General features: G+C 36.6%; 1 protein-coding gene across 1 annotated transcript in view; it reads left to right on the top strand.

The window, feature by feature from the left end:
• The window catches only part of DHX15 (DEAH-box helicase 15), a 41,706-nt gene that overhangs the window by 9,269 nt on the left and 9,614 nt on the right, over nt 1-22,823 (top strand). Inside the window, exons 5-10 of the mRNA XM_026847315.1 lie at nt 9,318-9,485; nt 13,481-13,567; nt 15,163-15,312; nt 15,472-15,580; nt 16,735-16,926; nt 19,915-20,037. Of these exons, the coding sequence (XP_026703116.1) occupies nt 9,318-9,485; nt 13,481-13,567; nt 15,163-15,312; nt 15,472-15,580; nt 16,735-16,926; nt 19,915-20,037 (829 nt within the window). The remainder of the gene's footprint in view (nt 1-9,317; nt 9,486-13,480; nt 13,568-15,162; nt 15,313-15,471; nt 15,581-16,734; nt 16,927-19,914; nt 20,038-22,823) is intronic.

The raw sequence follows: 22,823 nt of genomic DNA, 5'->3' as shown, positions 1-22,823 counted from the left end.
AAAACATAGAGTTGACAATGGAACCTGGAGATACTAGGGAAGATACTGTGTTGGCAGACCCAAAACCAAAAAGAAGTTTAAATACATTTGGAAACCAAAGTAATCTTAATTGTACAAGCCTGTTACTCAGTGAAGATAAAATTGTTGTTAATGGTGCAGAAATAAGTGTTGGGTAAAAACTTCCTTCCTGATTCCTGCAAGTAGCTTTTCAGTCCATTAGTAACAAAAGAGGATGTTTTAAAAAAACATTTATTAGGAATAAACATTTTGAAACAGGACTAGTCCCACAGGCACTGTAAGGAGGAGAGCTCATCTGTTGACTTTAGAAACAAACAAAAAACATCCTGGTATATCGGGGATATTCCAAAGGATGGAAATAATGCTCATGTTTCATGCCAGTATTCAAAAAAGCTATAAGCTGGTTAACTGTAAGTCAGGTTGCCTGATGTCAGTCACAGGCAAATTGGAAATTCTGACAGGGAATTCTGTTCAGAAGGAAGAAGTATAATTACATTTCAGTCAGTGTGTCTTTCTTGGACAATAGGTTTTGTCAAACTTGTTCTCAGTCATCGAGATTACAAATTTGGTACTCGAGTTGTGTAGATAATATTCGTTAAACTTGAATTCAAATGTCTTGAGATTGGCTCATGTGCATATCTCACAGGTAGCAGGTTTACTGTCTATTGGAGTTCTGCTAAAACAGTATTAGACTTCACACTGTTAAAATCAGTAATCTGAGTTTAGGTGTAAATCCTTACAGATTAAATTTGTGGGGTGGGGGGGCAGAAGTAATGACACAAACTATAGATCTATCTTGCATATCTTAGGAACCTATGCACTTATGAATGCAAAGTGTGTTCTCTGCCACCCCAGCACCCTTTTTTTCCATAAGACCAAACGCATTGTTACACATTTAGGAGGAAGACTCTAGGCTGCACCTGGAGATTAGCACTTGGAGATCAGTTCTTGATTTTAGAAAAATATACTGGAAAATGCTACTGTGAAATTATGGCGTAAGTGTTGCAGAAAGGTTTAAAGTGCTGTTGGTAAAACTGATGTTGGTGTAGGAAAGAGTTTCAAAACATTTTTGAGGTTTTGGTAGAATGTTTTATAAATGAGGATTTATTTTTAAAGTGCTTTTTTTTTTATTGCAGTGAGGCTGGTTAAGATCTGGAACTGTGAAAGAAAGCAGTAGAGGCTTTCTTATGAGGAAATTGAAGTAAAAGTTGACAAATTATTAGTCTCAGTGGTAGTGATTGGGTGAGGTTAAGATGGTAAGTGTCCTGGGCTGGCTGAGCACAAGTGGCTTTGTTTAACCTTGCATAAAAGGTATTGAGGAGTTGGGGAGCTTAAACTGAAAGAGTAATAATATGAATTGTGTTCAAGTGCTAAAGGAAGTTTTTTTGCTCTTCATTCACTTGAGATCATGACAAATACTTAAAATAGACTATGTCAAAGAGATCCTGAATATAGGAATCATGCTGAGACAAGTTCAGTTTTGACTTGTTGACAGAGCAATTCTCAGTTATGGTTAAGTGCTGACTTGTTCAATGAATGATTTTTTTGTTTCAGTACATAATTTTACAAAGTTTTATTTCTATGAATTTGTATTCAGAGCATCTCCTGAAATGGTGCAGCTTCTTAGGGACAGTTCTTTTTACTGTTGCTTCCTCACTTTTAGTTTGTAGCAGCTTGCTTTCATTCCTGGAGAAAAAAAGGGAAATTAATGAAGTTCCATGTGGCTTTAAGGACAAAGACACAATTTCTAGAAGGTTTGTGTCAAAGCCAGATGTGGCTGGCAGTGACCCTGTGTGTGATAGGAACTTGAAAGAGATGGTTAAGGTGTTTGCCAAATACTTGTGGTTTGGAAAGTAGTTTTTATTTGTGTTTAGTCTTATTTTCTCTGAGTAGTCATTTTGCAAAAGGTAAGATTGCCTTATACTTTTTTTTTGGCATTAGTTTCCTTCAGGGTTTAACAATTACATTTATTTATACAAGGTGAAGCTAAATCTAACTGTGTATAGTGTAGCGGCTGATCTGCTGTAGATAAGATGGTCATCTCCTATTTACAAGAGTTTAAATTATGTTCCAGCTGGAGCAGACTTGAAGTTTTTCTCATCTCATGAGATTTTTTGTGCTTCAAATACAGTGTCAACTGAAGAAAGGATTTCTGAAATAATGTTTCCAATGACAGTGTTTACAAAATCATTGGAGTGTTTTGCATGCCAAGTGCTTAGATTGTTCCATTAAGTGTGTGTAAAATGACATCGCTAGTCACCATCTCTTTCTAGAAACAGTTGGGGTTTTTTAAATAATAAGATACAGTTTAGATCTTAAGACCAAGTGGAGCCTGACCAGCAAGTTAAATGGATGTTTACGTATACCAGTTTGGCCTGTGAGCCAGAATGAATGCCAGCACTTGAAGTACTTTGGTGGCTCAGGGTAACTTGCGGTTGATTGTTTGGTAATGGCTGTTTAGTATCAGTGTGGTTTCAAGCTTCATCCATGGCAGCAGGATGGGTCCTGCACACAAACAAAAGGGAAGGAAATTAAGGGATTTGGTTTCTTAGTTTAGCAGGAGCAATTTAACTCAGTAGTTTATGGCCACATAAATGATCAAAGGACTGGGAATCCTGCCATATGAGGAAAAGCTGAGAGAACTGAGCTTGCTCAGCCTTGAGAAGGCTTAGGGGAGACCTTATCACTTTGTTCCAGTATTTGAATGGTGACTACAGAGAAGATGGCGACTCCCTTTTTACAAGGAGTCTGATGAAAAAGATGAGTGGTAATGGGTACAAGTTGCTCCTGGGGAGATTCTGATTGTACCTGTGGAAAATTTTTCACAATGAGGACAATCAGCCATTGGAATAATTTCCCTGGGAAGTGGTGGATTCCCCAACATTGGACACTTTTAAAGATTTGGCTGAACAGGGTGCTGAGCCATCTTGTCTAGACAGTGCTATTGCCAAGAAAGGTTGGACCAAATGGACTTGAGATTCCTTCCAACCTGGTATTCTGTGATTCTGTGAAGTTCATTGCTGCTAGTCATCTTGGGTTTCTTTTTATGTTTGGATTTTTTGACTACTCATCAGTGGAATTCCTTTATGTAAGAATCTTGACAGTATTTGCTCAGCAAACTTGCTGCTTAAAGATGTGATGGACTAACTCAATACTACATGCAACTGCTTCTATAATCCTTTGCTCTTTCTGTACTTGCTAATAGTAACCTTTCAGTATGAGCACCTTTTTACTGCAGAAACACTATCAGGGAAAGAAGTGGAAGTGAATTTCTACTGAGCATCCAGTTTGAATAGGGTAATAAAGACTTTATTTTCAACAGCAGATAAAGAAAAAAAAATGTGCTGTGCATGATAAGAAGTAAAATTAGTCTCTTCTGTGGTTAATTTCATACAGTTCCTTTTAGATGAACTGCTAATGATGTGTTCAAATCCTTAGCTTTTGATGCAGAGCTAGGGGATATTAAGCATTGGAGGAGTGAGATGATAAATTTAAGCAGTGGAGATATGATATTGGAGGCAGCTGGTGAGGTATTGTTTTGTGGTTCATTTATTTTTGAGTCTCTTCACTGTGTGTTCTGACAGAGCCTGGGGAACCAACATGTTTCTAAATTAAACTGGCACAGACTGTTTTTAAGAAGTTATACCTAGAAGATTTTCTGTGATAAGACTTTCAAAAGTGAGATCTTTTAGGAAAAAAATAAAAAGAGTATTCCTAAAAAATTGTGTAGTAATATTAAATGCTGTTCGCATTTTCAGTCTTGTATTTACTAATACAGATCAAAGAAGGGCAAGATTAGGTGTGATTTTAAACACTAGTCCTGTAAGTGTACTCTTGAAAGGTGTTTTTTACAGCTTCACTTCAGTGTCCCTCTTGATTTTAAATACTGACAGTTTTTCATCATGTCCTTCCAGGTATGTCAGGGTAAAGAAATGGGCTGCTTAGGAGACCTTGTTTTTGTCCTCTTCCCATGCTGTCCTTTGAGCAATGTGAGATAAAAAGGAAACTTAAGACTGTTACTGTGATAGAAGGAAAAACGGTTTAGTTATACATATAAGAGGTGTATGAATTCCACTCTACCCTCTGTGCCTTCTTTAAGATGAAGCAGGGTTTTTTTTGGTGTTCTGGGATGAGGGATGCAAAAGCAGTACTTGGCAGTATGAGAGAGATGGAAGACAAAGGGGCAGGCTGTGAAAAGAATCTTCAGTGTTAAAGGAACTAACCTACTGTTGGTGCTTTCTGTGGTCAGTTCAACTGTTGCAAAGGAGTAAGAGGCTGTTGACCAGAGAGCAGTATTCAGTCAATACTCATTGTACAAAGAGTAGATGCAGCCAGGTCTGTTTCCACGGCTGCAGTCCAGCAATTTTAGTTGTGAAATACCTCCAGGTGGCATTCAGTATGTTTATCTTGCTGAATGGTAAAAAGTGCTCTGGGGTACTTAATTTTGACCACAGCCTGAAGCATTAAATACACCACCTTTATGCCTGAAAAGCACCTATAGTTCTCTTGTTTTCTTTGTTGGTACTGTAAAATGTGTAAGCTTTTTCAAAGTGTGTGCATATTTCATGTGCTGTTACTACAGTATTTAATGCTGTCCATGAGTGTGAGAGACTCAGGACTGCTGTTTTTGGCTTTTGACTACTTGTATGTGTAGTTATATACACTTAGATGAAATTCTCTTGCTGCATTTCACTAGAGCTGGAGCCAAAGTTCTGTTCTGTGTCAGCTTAAATAATTTAATATAACCAGTTATTTCATTTGTAGATGTATTGATCTGCCATGAGAAGAGGAAAATAAAGCATCGTGGTTTTAGTTTCTTGAGAGCTTGATATGAATAGTAGGTGTTGCTATCCCCTTCCAGAGGATGCTAAAATGGCATATAAGCACCAATCCTGGCATTTTGAGAATTCAGGACTTCTGTTGTCAGCAGGCTTCAAACTCGGTTTCACTTCGGTCTGTTGGATCTTCGCATTTCTAGCTGTACAGGAATACAGCTTCAGTGAGAGGAATAAAAATTACTGCATCCAAGGATTCTTTTTTTTTTTTTTTTTTAGGTGCTAGTCATCAGTCTGCCTTTTCTTTGAAAAAGTGGGTTAAGATGGAGTAAAAATCCTGTCAGATTCAAGAGGCATAAGTAACCTCCTTACTGTTATGTGGAAATATAGATGACTGGGCTACTGTTTCTAATAAATCAGAGGGAAGCTGCGCACACTGTTCTTGTTTTGTTTTCCAAACAAGACATTGCTAAGCGTTGGTTCCCATACAGACTTAGATCTTGCTGAAATTTGTGGCATGGTGGAGGTTCCTAATGAAATCCTGAAGGTTTTTGGTGTCTCAGAATTATGTTCTGATACTTAAGATCTGGAATGAAATCCACCTAATTTGACAGGCATTCTAAATATTGCCTGTTGTCTACCAGTTGTTTGAAAACCAAGCAGCCTGCTCAGGATTGTGTGTTGAACCAGCCTTAATCACACCAATTTCTTGGAAGCAGTACCATTTAAATTAGCTTAAATTTGATTTAATAATAATCTTAAATTATCTTCCTGGTTACTGCTTTTTCTCCTTTTGTAAACTGTCTTAATTTAGCTGTAGGTACAACATACAAATTGTTGACTCTCTCGGTTGTTGAGATGACTGTGAAGAACATTCACCACCCTGTTACCTCCTTGATCCTTAGTATATCCATAAAGAGAAATACTTTCTCTTTGCTGATTCTTGTCTGTCTTTGGAGCTTTTCCAAGGAGAATTGCTAATGCATTTAAGGGTATGGAAGAATGTTGAGGACTTGCCATTAATATTCAGAGTGTACTACTATGGAGTTCTTAGCTGCTACTTGATTCTAGTTTTCATAGTGTTGCAGCTGAACTGTAGATACTGTTAATTCATTTTGATTGGGTCAAGCAAGAAGTTTTCAGAAACTTTGAGGTACATAATAGACTGGAACAATTCTGGGAACTACATGTTGTTGAGTATAGGTATGTTGAGTCTTTGTGGCACTTGCGGCTTGAGATAAAAGAACATTTTTAGCTAGCATGTAACCTTTCCCCTTGTGATCTGTTTGCTGTTTACATTTCAGTAGTCTGCTCTTTGAATGAGTGTGCCAGTGGACAATTTGATTGTCTACAATTTTACTGAGAAATGTTTCTCAAATAATACTCTTAAGAAATCTTCAGTTTTGTGAGGAACTACGATCAAGTTAAACCTAGTAACTTCAGCATTGCCTAAGCCTCACACTTTTTGCATGTTAGGCCTACTTTATTTGATTAATTCTGAAGAAGGTCTTTGTGCTGATGCACTGGGCAGTCATGGATCTAACGGTGTCTCCTTTGATCCTGTGTCTGTTCCTGCTTCCAGTACCCTGGGTATCCTCTGTCTTGGGTGGTCAGTGTGAGGGCTCTGAGGAGTTTTTCAGGCATAATCTAAATGCAAGGCAAGTTAACTCCACCTTCCATCTTTTGCCTTCAAGAAGAAAAACCTTCTCTTATGTGTGGATTGATGGAATAATCCCCCTTTAAGGGATTTTGTAATGGATTTGGAGTAGATGGTGTGCAAATATTTAAATGTGGTTTGTTTTTTTAAAAAAAAGCCTTTCGTACTTGAGTGTCAGGACTGTTGAATGAGACTTGCTGAATTTTTGGAGGATTAAAGTTAGGATTGTGCCTTCAACTGTATCTCTCATCTCTCTGGGCTTATATGTTTTCATGTGATACAGATGAATCTTTAACACTTAAATGCATACTTAATACTTGCAAACTATTCTTACTACACATACTCCTTCTAGATTGTGTACTTTGGGATACCAGTTTTAGTCGCCTGCTGGAGTAGCAGTGTGGTTGTGGATACACTTGCAGTAGACATACTGTTTTCTGCCAGTCTGGTAAATAAAAGTAAACTGCCCTTCTTTCTTTCCTTTTCTCTCTCTCTCTTTTTTTTTTTACACAATTTAGTACTAAAGAATTCTTTCTTACTGTCTTTAGATGAGTGGCAGTGGCTCCTGGTTACTTGCATCCTTCTTTCAGCAGTTTATGATGAGAGGTCTGTAGTTATATCTGCAAATCTGCAGAGAGTAATAGTTATATATGCACTTGTCATCTGTGTTCAAGTATTTTAATGAGTCCTGATCAGGGATACTTTGAAACAACATTGTGAAACTCTAGGGAGAAACAACACTTTTATCTCTTCTGAAAGCTGATAGGTGACTGTGAACACGTGTGGCCTGAAGAGTGTGGTGCTTTCATTTATCACTGCTGGCTTGTTATTTTACTATCTCTTAAGTATAAAACTGTCCTGGAGTCTCTGATCATTACTGTTGAAGATTAAGCATCCTGTCCAGCATCAGAATTTTCCCAATTACACGGTGTAATCTGCTCAGATTCCATAGAACAGTGTAGTGACCTTCAGATCAGGAACTAAGGTCTGTGCTGTATTTTTGTTTTAGCATTTAGCTTGTGGGTTTTCTGTGTGATATATTTTTTTTTAAAGATACAATCTAATTTTGTATTAAATTTTTAACAGGCCCAAGTATCAGCTTGTCAAGACTTTGGGTGCAACTTTGAGAGGGAATGTTGCTGCCTAGTTTATCAACTATTTACTTTAAACATATTTCCTTACATAAGCACCATTGTTAAAGTATTAATTTACTGAGCTACTGTGTATGATTTGTTAATTGTTAGGTTTTTCTTTTCACTGAGAGGCTATTACTGAGCTCAGAGGGGTTTATCAGCAGAACACCAGATATTGACATCTGTGTAAAGGAGTTCATTCTCCGTTAATGAGCAGTAGGGGGCATTCCAGCTCAGTGTCTTGTGTGCATTTTGCATCTTGCCAAGGGTGTGTTGGATTTGTTGGCAAAGTGCATCTTTGTTTAAAAGGTTTTTTGTAAATATCTGCAGTTCATTCAAATTGGCCAGATAATGCCAGAAAGCATTAGGCTTACTATTAAAGGACTCTTTGACATCAGAGAGCAAGAGCCTTCATTTTGCCATACTTACATTAATTATATATGCCGATCAATACAGAACATGAGCATTGTATTGTCTGTGCTTATTTAAAACGTACTCAATACAGTTGTGCTGAAAACTTAAAAGTCTTTTTAAAAGCAAATGAAAAAGACAGAGATTTGTTCTAGGATCTGTCTGAATTTATAGTTTCTAAAAATGAGTCTGCTTTTGCTTTTCTAGTTACAGTTTAAAGCAATAATTTTACAGAGCCTTTATTTCTGTGTATTTGCTTGAGGATCTTAAGCATCACTTCAGCTTCAGGCTGGTGAATTATTTGTGATAAGGGAGGTCTGGCCTCTCTTCTTAGAGTATGCTGTGGCCACTTTTTGATTTTTGCCTACTGTTGCTTCTTGTCATGATGACTTCATTCTTCTAACAGTGGTTCAGCAGGAATATCAATAGTTGGTAAGTGTGCCTCTTATAGACATGTTATAGTTACAGCGGAGTGGAGGCTCTGTTGTAATTTTAAAGTTGAAGTTAATGAATTGTTATTCATTAACCTAAATTTCTGTGCACTCTAATTTTCATTAAATCTTGTCATAACTGTAGGTCAACTAGCTGACTTAAATGTAGTTGTTTCAAAATTAAATGGAATTATAAATGATTGGACTGTGGTGATCTTTTTTGTGTGGTAAGCTGGTCAGAAAATAGGCTAGCAAATACAAGTAGAAAATACAGAGGTAAAGAAGGCATGATAAATCTTTCTCACCTTCAGAATATTTCACTGACTTTTCTTAAGATTTAATGGGACTTCAGTTAATTTTAAAGCAAAACCTGAAACACTGGATTGAAAGGTTTGGTTTTGAGCATCCATGTTTATATGGTAAAGGTGTTTGTTCTCATTAGGTACAATGAAGCAAATCTTCCATATAATTGCATTAGTGATACGTGACATTAAAGCTTAATTGGCTTATTTTAAATATCTTGCACATCAATTTCTTTTAGATTGTGAAAATTGAAAAGGTCATGAGTGCAGTTTAATATTCCAGGGTGAGAGATTTCAATTTTAGTACAATTTGTAGAGAATTAATTAGGAAACATGGTTAAAAGAAAAAGTATGTTGAATGCAAATTAGGCTGTTCATTAGAGTATAGAAGCTGAAGCATCTTGAAGTATTGTGGAAATTCGATTGCAAATTCAGTAAGCGCCTTGATTGATTTCTTTTTTTAATTTTTTTTTTAAAGTAGAAGTTAATGTAATTGTTTTTCAGGGTATGGACTTAATAGTCATAAGGCACTCTAAAATGTGCTGCTTTTTTAATGGTGTTACCTTTTAACCAGTATTTTTGTTTTGCAGGAGATTGATGAAGCCTGCAAGAGGATAAAACGTGAAATTGATGATTTAGGCCCTGAAGTTGGTGACATCAAGATCATTCCATTGTATTCCACCCTTCCTCCACAGCAACAGCAAAGGATTTTTGAACCTCCCCCACCAAAAAAACAAAATGGAGCAATAGGAAGAAAGGTAAACTGTGCTCTTTTAGTATGCTGTTCAGTAACTGGCTACTCGTGGTTGTGTGGGCAGTTAAATGAGTCTCAGCTCTCTTAAGTATATTTGGACAGCACCAAGTAGAAGGGTTTTTTTTTGATGAAGCCTAAATAATCCAATATTTTATCACATTGATTTTTAGATAACTTGGAGCTTTTTTCTCAGTGCAATTCACAATTCTGGTTTCTATCTATAAGGCCAGAATGTTCTAGTAACAATTTGATTTGACTGGGTGTGGCATTCATTCATATTTCTTATAAGAAATATGGTAAATCAGATTAAATACTGAATTTGACTACCACATGATTTATGTTGAGGTATGATAATTTTTTTTCATAATAATTCTGAGACTTGGGGTTTTGTTGTTTTTTGAAACAATGTGCTGTCTTCAAGGGACATTAGCAGGCAGGTTTTGTCTCTCAAGATTTATGAGAAGGTACATGTTTAAGCAAGTGGTGTTGATGTTGGAGGTTTGTGTTTTATGCAGTAGTAAAAAAGGAATTGAGGTTCTTTCATTGGGCAGTATAGGTTGAGAAACTGGAAAACTTGAAATGGCACTAGTGAATGTTTTTCTTAAAATGAATAGATCAGTTCCTCACAAACTCAATTAAACCACATTAGAAACTAAGTGGTTATTTTTCTAAAACTGAACATGTGAAAGGAGTCTTAATAGAGCTTCCTCCAGTTAATGCTATATGAAATTGTAGCGATCACAAAGTTAAGATTTTGAAGGTCAAAACTGAGTCATGCTATCTGTTCTAGGCAGGGTTTGTTAGTTGATTATTTGCTTTTTTGTGCAGCACAATGCATGAAGAATACCAGTGACAACTTTCTAGTGTTCTGGAAGAATATATCACTTAATAAATTTAGTGAAATGATCCTCTTTTTCCTATTAAAGTTGATTGCAGAAAGTATTCAATCTGAAATCATGAAACTAATGCTGCAACAAGATTGTATTAGCAAATGACTTGAATGAATTAAATTGCTTTTCAGTGATGAACAAGTGACGGCTGCGTATTTCATTAAACTTTCATTCATGTTTAAAACTTCACTTCAAAATAGGCGGTTTCTGGTTTTCTTGATAAGAGGATAACAGATGCAATGCGTAGCTTTCATTATGTTGAACTGACAAAGCAAGTACCAGTGTCTCAAAGGAACAGGCTCTCAGTGTAGCAACTATTTTACTACAAGAAAAATTGCCATGCGAGAAAGATAGCATATGTAGGCAAAAGCAGGCACAAAATATGTAAGCAACAGATTCAGACCTATAAAGCCATTACATTTGGGTTTTTTTCTTTTTAAATGTTCTGCCTTCCCGGCTTTGTTTTTTATCTCCATAACAAATCTAGCAATGAGTAAAAGTGTGTCTGTGTGTGGTGTAAATCTGTTTCAGTGTTGGTTTAGTGTCAGTCTTGGTGATCAAGGTATGTTAAGTAGTACCATGTGTTGCTCTACTTCCCTGATCTTATAAAATGTCTGCTTTCACATAATCTCCTGTGGGAGTTGAACCTAGTTTTTAGAACTGCTGAGGAGAGAGTGCTAGCAGGAGGTCTGAATCGTTTCAAAGGCTCTAATGGTCATAAAAACTAAGTGAAGCGCTTGCAGTATTTGAGTAAGTATCTCCTGAGCTCATGAAAGGAGAGTAAGGTACTGGAAGTTGTGTGGCACCCTGCAGTAGTAGTGATGGTAACAGCTAGTACTGATACAGTTTGATAACTTAGCACTCTTTTTTTTTGTGATAGGCAAGATTAGTTGTTATTGTAAGAATGTTTAAGGTTAAAGATTAAAAAAAAAAATGCTTTTACTAGTTACAGTTAATCAGAGTATTTCGTTTATACTGTGGAGGAAGATGAAGAAGGAGCATTTCTACTCCCTTTTTTCTATCCTACCTCTTTCCAAACTGTGTTCTATTTTCTGTAAGCATTACTAGTTAATAGATAAGCAGTATAGATTTATTTTTATATATAGTTACTATGTATATTTTAATATTCAAAGTAACTTACTTAAGCTCTAAAACTCTTTGGTATATCAAACTACCAAAAAGATATTACACATCTGATAGTTAAAAACATTTTTAACGTAACCGTTGCAGTAACTGCAAAACTTCAGTTAAAGCTAGTTAGTTACATTTTACTGTTTTACATACTCTAGCACTAATTTCACTTGTTTGATTTTTCAAGTAATGTTGTACTTTGATTTAGGCTTGAAAGTTGTGGTGTAATTTCCTAAGGTGTTTTCTTAAATTTCTTGTGGTTTTTACATTCTTAATTATGGTTTTTAAGCAATGTGACATTAACAAATGGGATCTGTACATACAACAGAATGCACTGTATAAATAACTTTTTTCCCCTTCTACCATTGGAAAATTGTTTTTGATTCAAGTATAAGTTAAGTAAATTCAAGTAAAAGTTAAAATGGCTGGGCCTTTGTGGACTAACCATGCTAACAGTGTTGAGTTACTGGTATTGAAGAGTCCTAACAAATTTCTGATTAAAAGCAGGAGCAAAACCTTTTGATGGTGCTCTCTAATTGATATTTGAAGATTCTGGGTTTGGATACTTCTGTACATAAGCAGATCTGGAAAAAGCTGAATATTTTTAGATAGACACTCTGTAACAGCAAGCCTAATGTGGATTGACTAGCTTTTTAATGTGGGAGTGCTAGTTTAATTTGCATATTTACTGACTTGCAATTTTAAAATATATTGTGCTTTTATGTTGGCACTTAATTGCGTTGATGTTTGTGACTTTTATATGACTAATCTGTGCAGGTTACCTGTAAATGAAAGGTGTACAGGATGGTTTTTTTCTGTGTGAGGAGTTTTGAAGTAGCATGACATTTTAGGGTGGAACACCGTAATTCTAAATTAATTTCAGGGGTTTTTTTTCCACCAAGTATTGCTTTCAATAAATAGTAGCATTGGGGAGGATAAGACCCTAAGTCTACTTAAGAAGAGACTAGCAGAGACTAGTAAGTAGCTGACTGGCAAAGTGATCATCCAGGAGAAAGAAAAATCATCAGGATTATCAGTCTGGTCCAGGCACTGGCTTCATAGTAATCTGAACAAATTGTTGGGGGTGTCTCAAATTCTAATTGCTAAACTGAAAACAATGATGACTGAATGCTCTGGAATGAAGAGGCAAGATGTAAGTACTTTTGATGAAGTGATGAATGGGTTTTGCGTCTTTTCTGTGGTAGCTGATTAAACTTGCTAATAATGTGGTTTAATGTGGTCACTGTTGGGATGGAAGCTATTGATACCCATAGACTGTTACACCACGTTTCTGGACATTGGATGATGGTGAACTGAGTCTCAGAACTCAGATATCACTTTTGCTTTAATTTTTGTATGAGACTTAACCTTCAGAAAGTTTAGAGAAATGTAAGAATGTAACCCTAAAAATATGTAAAGCGGTTTGAGTATCTAGTAATTAAAAAAGACAAAGTTGAAATGAAATAAATATTTCAGGAATTTAGGTGGAGTGTATTGATAACTGCTTTATTCCAAACAAAGTAAAAGAACATGCTGTGCTGGTACAGTTATATAACCTTTGATTTAATATTATTTAATGAGTTTGCCCTGTTTAGTCTTTTTAAAAAAGTTGAAAAAGCTGGAATTAACAGATGATGTTTAAGGGATCCAGTGTAACTTGTCATTATCTACTAGAGATGTGAGAGAAATTTGAATAGTGGTTTCATTAGTAAAATGTTTGCTCTTGTTTCTTTTTCTCAAAACTAACATTTGTTATGTTGTTAATAGAGGGGAACAGAAACAGTGGACAAAGTTGCTCTGATTTCAGTAGAAGTTCATCTGGTTGGTCTCAGATCTTCCTGTAAAAATGTTGGAGCACAGCTCTGGCAGTTACTGATGAAGTAAAGAAAAGTTTGCTGAAAATTCTTGGTGCAGAGAGAGAATGAACTCTTCGTCTTCAGGACAAAGTAGTTACATTTACTGTTTTATTTTTGGACAGGTTGTTGTGTCCACTAATATTGCTGAGACATCATTAACAATAGATGGTGTTGTGTTTGTGATTGATCCTGGCTTTGCAAAACAAAAGGTAAATACTATTTTGCTTTCTCTTTATAGTCGGAAAGATAATGGAATATGGTTTGCTCAAGTAACTCTTCTCTTTCTAAACTGATAGGGTTTTTTTTTCCCCAGTTGAAATCTTGGACCTTTATTTTTGTTGTGTTTTTAACTTATGGTAGGTTTGCACTTAGTCTGTAAACTTTAGATGTCTAGAACAGTTCAGAACAGCATGGTGCAGAATAATTTCTCCCCTCCTAAAAAAAACAAACCAAAACAAAAATTGAAATGTGTGGATTTTGGGTCAGGCCTAGAATATGGATTTCCTAGATAATTTTTGAAAAGGTAGTTTTCTACTCTCAATGCTTAAGTAAAACCAAGGAATCAATGAAAGTAAATTAAAAGGTGCTAGAAGCCACCTCTTTTAGGTCATGTTAGTGTAGAAAATTATAACCTAGCATAGTACTGTTTCTTGTCAGTATTTATCTTGTACTGTTGCAGCCCTGACAGTTGTCATTGAGCTTGTATTATGCTTCTTGGAACATTATGGGATGTTGAGAGGAACTGAAGTAGTTGGTCAACAGTCAACCCAATAACTGAAGAAAGATACAAACCTCTTAATCTACATTTAGTTTCTTCACTAACCACAATTGTCTTTAACTTGTTTTTTTACACTTTAATACTTGTATGCATAGTCAGCCTTTTAAACTTTTGTAAAATGAAAGAATTTTGCAAATTCTATTTTGCAAATAGAGTCAGTGCATCTTCATACACAAGTTTCAATCACTATTGAGGCTATTTTTTCACAAGTAGTTCTTACACTGGAAGAATACCTTCTCTCATAAGAAATAAAGTTTTTGTACATGTTTTATACCTACTCACACCAGGAGGGTGTTAAACCATGGACCAGAGAACATCTTCAACTGAAACTACTAACTACTGTTTTTTTGGGGGTTGTGGGTATTTTTTGTTGTTGGTTTTGGGTGGTGGGGTTTTTTTAACAGTATATTCTTTTCCATGAGTTCTGTTAAGTTGACAAAGCTGCTGTTTATGTGTGACTGCAATGGAAATTTTACAGTAAATTCTAGCATATTTTTTTTGTACTGTGACAGTCTGTATGTACCCTTGAAATACAGTCTTGCTTTGTCACTGGTCTGACTTTTACAGTTGTGTTCAACCTTAATGTTAGATTCTGACCTCTAGAACATGATTATTCAACCTTACAGTTGTATCAAGACAACTTTTTTTTTCCCCCCATGGAATTATTTGGGCATCAAGAGTGTATTTAGCACACTATAGAACAAATAAGACACGTTCCTTTTGCCATGAAAATCTTAGCAAAAAAATACATGTAAGGAGGACAGGAGCCTGGCAGGAGTTGTTAACAAATGAATAAAAAGTAAATGTTGTTCTCTAGGCAGTTGTATTTGAAGCTCTGTCACTGATCCAGAGGCTCTTGTAGTCAATTTTTTTCGTCTTTCAGATACATATGACTTGTGATTTTCCTCGACAGAAGCTGTACTTGAAAATAAGTTTAAAGCAGTCTTTTTTTTTTGATAGTTGTCTTATCCATGACTGATGTTCATTCTTTTCCTTCTTTCCTGCTCTGTTTCCACTTTCAAACAGGTATACAATCCTCGTATTAGAGTGGAGTCTCTCTTAGTGACTGCGATTAGCAAAGCTTCTGCTCAGCAGCGAGCTGGCCGTGCTGGTCGTACTAGACCAGGCAAGTGCTTCAGGCTTTATACAGAGAAGGCTTACAAAACTGAAATGCAGGTAAGATTTCATTTTTAGAATGTGTATATAAGAACATCTGATCGATACCTGTACTTGAGTGCTATGCTACCAAGCAAAATTGGAATTCAAATGCTTGTGTAGTTTAAAGTGTTCAGAAGAATGAGTGTTCTAAATTTTTGTTTTCCCCCCTTCCTCCAGGACAACACATACCCTGAAATTTTGAGGTCGAACTTAGGATCTGTAGTACTGCAGCTCAAGAAGCTTGGTATAGATGATTTGGTGCACTTTGATTTTATGGATCCTCCAGGTATCTATTTCTGTTTTATCTTGTCTGCTGTAAGTGTGGTTTTTTTGACTTCTGAAATCTTCGGTGAATATTTTATATAGTAACAACATGGGATAAATTATTTTGTGTTTTTCACCATTTTTATTTAATATATAAGGAATGCGTTTTGTTTGTCCTGAAATTACACTGTTCTGTCTTGCCACTGCAAGCTTTTTATGTTTCTCTCTGCATAACACCATTTAATGGAAACAAGGAATCTACTGAATGCCTCATACCCACAGAGGATAAGACAAAATTGTGGGCATTAGAAAATCTATTATTTGTTTTTCTTTTTTTACTTATCACCTCAGTTACACATTCTGATTGTGTATCAGTTAAGAACTGTATGTAACTAAATTGGATAGCAATTTTAAAGCTGAATACATGTTGTTGGCTCAAACTATAACGTTAATAATGTGCATCTCCTTTTTAACAGCTTTAAATGTTCATACATATTCTAAAAATAACTGGGTTATATTGCTAATTAAAAACATAGATCAGCCATATATAAATACATCAGAGTTGGGTTTTTTCCCACCTAAAATAAAAATGTCCTTTATAATCTGTAACCTTTTAAATAACTACAGAAGAATTGTGTTGTGCTGTGCACCATGTATGATAGCAGGAAGGCTTTTGCATTTCCTTCTGTTTTTCCTTTGTGGGTGTAACATACCCTTGCTATGAGGAATGCAGGATTAAGGGAACATTCTTACAGGCTCAGATTTGTTAAAGACTATAGGTATCTGAAGATGTGGCTGAAATTTTTAGAACTGTATCGATCTGTTTTGTATGGAACAAGGGAAAAGGCATCAGTGCATTGGCAGAGAAGTGATATTTACTGTGTTACTGAATATTTCACAATATCACCGCTGTCTGAATTTTGAAAAGCTGTAACCTTCAAATATTCAAAGTTTTTGATCCAGTTAAGAGCTCTTCTACATAAGTGATTTCTCCGCCCCTCAGACCATTCATGTCTGGGTGTATATATTTTAATTTTGTAACAATTTTGTGTTTGTAAGTCAGTGGAATGGAGAACGAAAAGTAGTATGGTACTTAATAGTCTGTGCTTCCATATTTTTTGCTTATTCAGAGCAGTTTGATTAATGTGCCTACCTAAATACTTTTTTTCCTTTCAGCTCCTGAAACTCTGATGAGAGCCTTAGAGCTTTTGAATTATCTGGCTGCTCTAAATGATGATGGAGACTTGACTGAGTTGGGATCCATGATGGCTGAATTTCCATTGGACCCACAACTGGCTAAAATGGTTATTGCAAGTTGTGACTACAACTGTTCTAATGAGGTCCTATCTATTACTGCCATGTTGTCAGGTAATAGCAGGGAAAGAGATGCTAAGCAAAATGCAGATCTTCAGTTTGGGGAAAATTTGAGTTTTCCACATCAGAAACATAATATAAATATATTTCTAATAAAATTAGAATTGTTTTTTAAAGCCCCATATAGGGGTTTCTTCCAATCATTGTGGTTTTATCTAGAGACCTCGAAGCTAATGAATAGTAATATTAAGAAATTAACATACATAAAATGGTTAAACAGCTTGCTCCTAACTTTAGTTAAAAGTGCATATATTTGAGTTTATAGAGGGGAAAAAAAATCAGGCTTTTTTCTAGCTCATAATCAGAACCAGAAATATCAGCTCAACAACTCTGTTTAAGGCAGTGAAATCTATTTTGTATTGTGCGTTCTTCTGCACTTTGATAAATCCCAGTATTTCCAAAAGGATTACGGTGTAATTTATATTAAACCATAAGATTGTACATGAAATGATGATACATTTTTCAGACATTAAGTGGCAAAGCTGAAGAACAGCCTTTACTGTTAAAGGGAAGAAGGAAACTTTGGGTGAGAATGTATATTTATAAGAATTAGTTTGCACAGCTGTACTTTGCTGCTGCGTTATGTGAATAGCACTGCGTCAGAGCAGAGCTGCTTGTCAAGAGAGCTTGATGAGAGAAAAATGTTACCAAGCAAGCCTCGTATTTCATTTCCCAGTTATGTAGAACTGACTTAGTTTTACAGTTAGTTGTCAGAGAACAAGCAACAAGTTTTTAATCTATTATGAAAATGGGGATGTTCTTACTCATAACTGCTCTTGTTTTTTGGGTGTGCTGTTTTAGCAGGCTCTTCACAATGCAGGTGTACTGGTTATATACTTGGTTGAATAGAGAAAAAAAATGTTTTGGCTAAGTGTAAAATCTGTTGCTTCAGTTTAGCCTTACAATATATTTATATGAAAGTTTTTTAAGAACAAGCTAAAATGTTTGTTGCAGAGTTATGATTGTTCAGACTCAGAGCAGATGGGCAGGGCAGAACTGTAATAATTTTTTTAATTAAATGGTAGTCTTAATTGCGGAGGTGGTGGTAGGTTGGTGCCTGTCTTTCTCTTCCTCCCCGGCCCCCAGTCTCTACTACAGAACAGTAAGGCTAGTATTCTTGTCTGTGGTCTTCCACGGATTTGTCTTACTCCTTTTTCTATTTATATTTTCCATAGACGTGATACTTTTTTTGTTTTAATGCATAATGTCATCATAAGTTTTTGGGGAAAAAAAAAGTTGATCAGAGTATGGGTTGTAACTAGAGTTCTGCTCTTAAAAAAAAAACAAAACACCCAACACCATAGTCGTAATAATTGCGAGGACTATTTTGCAAAGTAAACTTTTTTTTTTAAATGAGTGGCATGACTGTATGTTATGGTGCCTTAAGTCCACATGAAGATTGTTAGGCTCTGAATAGCAATCCATGTATTAATTGTTTAGAATGAATATGTACCAGAAAAGAGCACAGAATAGCAGTGAATAAATGAGCAAGTTAAATAATTGTACTTCATGTTGTAAGAGCTGTGCTGTCTTGCTCTGGGGTAGAAAGTGCTATTATTTATTCAAATCAGTGAGTTAAGCCAGTTATAGAATAATTTGGAATTTGCTTTTATTAGTCTGAGTTTTAAATTAAAATACATATTATCTCTGTTTTCAAACGCAGGACCCAAAATATAGGGTGTTTATTTGGCACCTGCATTTCCATTTTCTTCAATACATTGGTCTTTGATTTGTTACCCTGCGATTCAGTGCTGTAGTGTCTGTTTTTCTCAAGTTCCATCCAGTGTTCAACACAACATATTTTTGAAATTTAGTGTTTCGGGGTTTTTACAGGAGTTTAAGAATAAAATAAAGTAAAACCATGTAGCACTCCACAAAAAAGGCCCTCATCTGTTAGGGACAAATGAGATGCAAAGAGGTGTTCTCATGAGATTTGGTCAGCTTGAGTGATGAGAAGGCTAATATAGTACCGAGCAGCTGGAAAAAGATAAAAATATTTGTAGCATCTTATTTAGCATTAATTTTATTGAAATTCAACCTCTTAAAAATTATATCTATTTAAAACCAAACTGATTTTTTTTCCTCTTGTAGATCTCTAATGTGAAGATCTCTTATAACCACTTTAAACATCTTGTGAAGTAGTATTGATATTACAGACTTAAGAATGTCGACAGACCGTGAATTAAGTTGGCTGCAATACTCTTTGTGGACTTTGGTAGTCTGTGTTTGGAAAGGGAATGTTAAAACACGACTTCTGGATTCAAATCAGACTGAGTCAGATTTATGTAAAAGAATATAATGATAGAGAAAGATAATCACACTGCAATTTTTAAACTTTTTTTTTTATTTCAAGTAGTGCCAAAGGACGGTTTAACCTTCCACCACTACCGCTACCATCACAACTTTTAGACTTATTAATACCTTCATATGCTTTTGTATACCAGTGCTGATAACAATACCATATGGGAAAGAGGACTTGACTTTACTAGTGTGTTCTGTCTAGCAGCAGACTTGTGATAAAATTTGTTTGTTTAGACTGTGCTAGTATGGTACAGTTTCAGAACTGTTTTCACTGTCCATAGAGGCTTTCTGAGAAAGTAAATTTGTGATTTAAGTGTTTTGTTACATGGGGTACTAGCTCTTGGTAGAGCTATCAGCACTGGCTCTTAAACTGAGACCTGTTCAGCCTTCCAGTATACATAGGCAATCTTGATGGCCTTCAGACTAGAGATTTTGATGCCTACATATAGTTCTATTAAAATAATCAGGTACTCTGTAGCTTTGAAACCCTCTTGTCTTACAGATGTGGTTAGGTGTTGATGTACCAAATCAAGGTAGTAAACAGTCCAAGATGCAGTTGGAGGCCATCCTGCCCTGCCCTATGCTCTGTGAACTGACCTAGCTAGGCCTTGTTCCTCTATCTGTGAATGCGTGACTCATCGATATGGGCGTTTGTGTTGGGCCCATACCAACCTTGTTTAGTCCCACAGTGTTTTGTTCGCCCCACGGAAGCAAAGAAAGCAGCAGATGAAGCCAAGATGAGGTTTGCCCACATAGATGGAGATCATTTGACGTTGCTGAATGTCTACCATGCTTTCAAACAAAGTAAGTGTGCGCCTGTTTTAGCAAAATGATTTGTAATGCTTTGTGCTGCCAGCTTTCATTCCTGGGTTCCAAGGACAGTTGAAAGGCTTGGGCTTGTTTTTTGAGCCATTCTATTGTAATGTTAAATATATATTTAAGTATATAAAAGAATTACTTAAGGTCTGCTTTCCTTTTGGGGGGGGAAACAAAAAAAACACCCTAGTTGAGGGATGATGTAATATACTGATGAGTATGGAGATGAGCCAAACTTTTAAATCAGTGCTGGGTAACCTTGGACAGAAGGAAGTAAGCATTCTTAAAATTAAGAAATATTGGAAGTTTGTTACGTGACATTAATTAGAGAAAAATCTGCATAATCGCTTAGTAATTTTTCAGGGAGAGCAGTGCAGAAAATATTGTGAATTTGGAGAAAGAATATGTTCCTAGAACTAAACCCTTTTTATTCTGAACTCTTTAATATTGTTAGGAATTCTGTAATAAGGCCTTGGAACAGATTGAGAGGCAAAGGGGTAATGCGGCAACAAGAAGTTACTTAGAGACAAGTGATAAATTTATTTCATCTCATTTCACTAAGGGCAAATCATGCCTGACAAATTTGGTGGCCTTCTGTGGTGGGGTTATAGTGTTGGTAGATAAGAGTAGCCGACACCATCTGGACTTGTGCAAAGCATGTGACACTGTTCCACATGACATCCTTGTCTTTAAATCAGAGACACATGAGTTTGACAGCTGGACCACTTAGTGGATAAGGAATGGGCTGGATGGTCATAGTGTTAGCGATCATTGGCTCGATATCCAAGTGGAGAGCAGTGATGAGCGTCATTCCTCAGGGGTCAGTACTGGGACCAGCGCTGTTGAACGTTTTTGCCGACAACATGGACAGTGGGATTGAGTGCACCCTCAGAAAGTTTGCTGATGACACCAAGCTGTGTGGTGCAGTTGACACGCTGAAGGGAAGGGACGTGCCATCCAGAGGGACCTGGACAGGCTGGAGAGTTAGGACCAGGCAAACCTCATGAAGTTCAACAAGGCCAAGTGCAAGGTCCTGCACGTGGGTCAGAGCAATCCCAAGCACAAATACAGGCTGGGCGATGAGTGGATTGAGAGCAGCCCTGCAGAGAAGGACTTGGGGTTATTAGTGGATGGAAAAAAGTCTGTGAGCCAGCAGTGTGTGCTCACAGCCCAGAAAGCCAACTGTATCCTGGGCTGCATCAAAAGAAATGTGACCAGCAGGTTGAAAGAGATGGTTCTCCCCCTCTACTCTGCTCTTGTGAGTCTCCATCTGCAGTACTATGTCCCGTTCTGGGGCCCCCAACATTAGGAGGACATGGACCTGCTCGAGTGGGTCCAGAGGAGGCTGCGAAGATGATCAGGGGTCTGGAGCACCTCCCTTTTGAGGACAGGGTGGGAGAGTTGGGATTGTTCAGCCTGGAGAAGAGAAGGCTCTGGGGAGAACTTGTAGTGGCCTTCCGGTACTTAAAGGGGTCTACAGGAAAGATGGGGAGGGACTCTTAATCAGGAAGTGTAGTAATAGGACAAGGGATAATGGTTTTAAACTGAAAGAGGGTAGACATAGTTTAGATATAAGTAAGAAATTCTTCACTGTGAGGGTGGAAAAACCCTGACACAGGTTGACCAGAGTTACGGCTGCTTCTTTGCCAGGTTGGATGGGGCTTTGAGCAACCTTGTCTAGTGGAAGGTGTCCCTGCCTTCCACCGCAAGGGGATTGGAGCAAGATGATCTTTAAGGTCCCTTCCGACTCAAACCATTCTATGATTCCATAATTCTGTGTATGGATTTCAGGGAAAATGTATGGTCCTCCTCAGCATAGCTGAAGTATATTTTAGTAGCTTGAAAAAGTTGGGAATGAGTAGGTGAACCTAGGAGTTCTCTTAACAAATGACAATATAAGTGGTACACTCTTTTAACAGTGACTTATCCTGGTGGTAAGTAAAAAGATTCTTCTTAACTGCCAACCAGGTTAAATTAGGTGCTCCAGTTGCATCTTTTGTAAGCAAACAACAAAGCAGCACTCTTACCCTGAATAAAAAGAAAGACAACTCAGTGTCCCTTTGTTATCTCTCTGATCTAGAAATTCTGCATTGAAACATTCTAATACCCTTATTTTGGATTGCCACATAAGGTATCTTCAGAGTAAAAGTCCAAACAAAAGTATTCAAAACTTTTTAATGTAGTAGCTGAGAACCTTCTACTAGACACCTGCGGAGACATGTGTTACTTGTTTTTTCTATTAGCTTTTTATTTAACAGGATCTTCCAGACACTTTTTGTGTGCATATTTCTGGAAGCCACTGCTTTCATCCTCAGGTTACTGAGGGATGGAATTATCTGGGGAAAATCTTTAGTTCAGTTTCAGTGTAAAATTGAGTGGAATTTCTGGGATTCAGGTTCAGAAGACAAAATGCTGCTGTTTATATCTAGAACAATATAAACCAGTTATGGGTTATCTAAAATGTTCAGTTGAAGTGGCACAGAAACGAACATGTTATGGTACTTCAGTTATTCTACTGTATAGTTTTCAAGAGCTTCAGCATTCATACTTAATTTTGAATATATTCTGTAAGATAAAGCGCAGAAAGAACTTAAATGTTCCTCAGATAACATAAGATTTGTTTTTCCAATGCAAATTAAGAGTAGTTTCTGTACAAGAGATACTGTGTTAATTTTTGTTAAGGCTGGTTTTGTTTGATGATTAAACTGATAAAGGTAAGGGGAGCTTCACTTGAAAAGTAACAGAATTGGTAGGGAGAGCTGGGCTCCTTGATG

This window comes from Athene cunicularia (genome assembly GCF_003259725.1).
Source record: "Athene cunicularia isolate RWA chromosome 4 unlocalized genomic scaffold, athCun1 chr4_part1, whole genome shotgun sequence".
Taxonomy (NCBI): domain Eukaryota; kingdom Metazoa; phylum Chordata; class Aves; order Strigiformes; family Strigidae; genus Athene; species Athene cunicularia.
The sequence above is the reverse complement of the archived record's forward strand: the minus strand, read 5'-3'. Positions and strand labels throughout refer to the sequence as shown.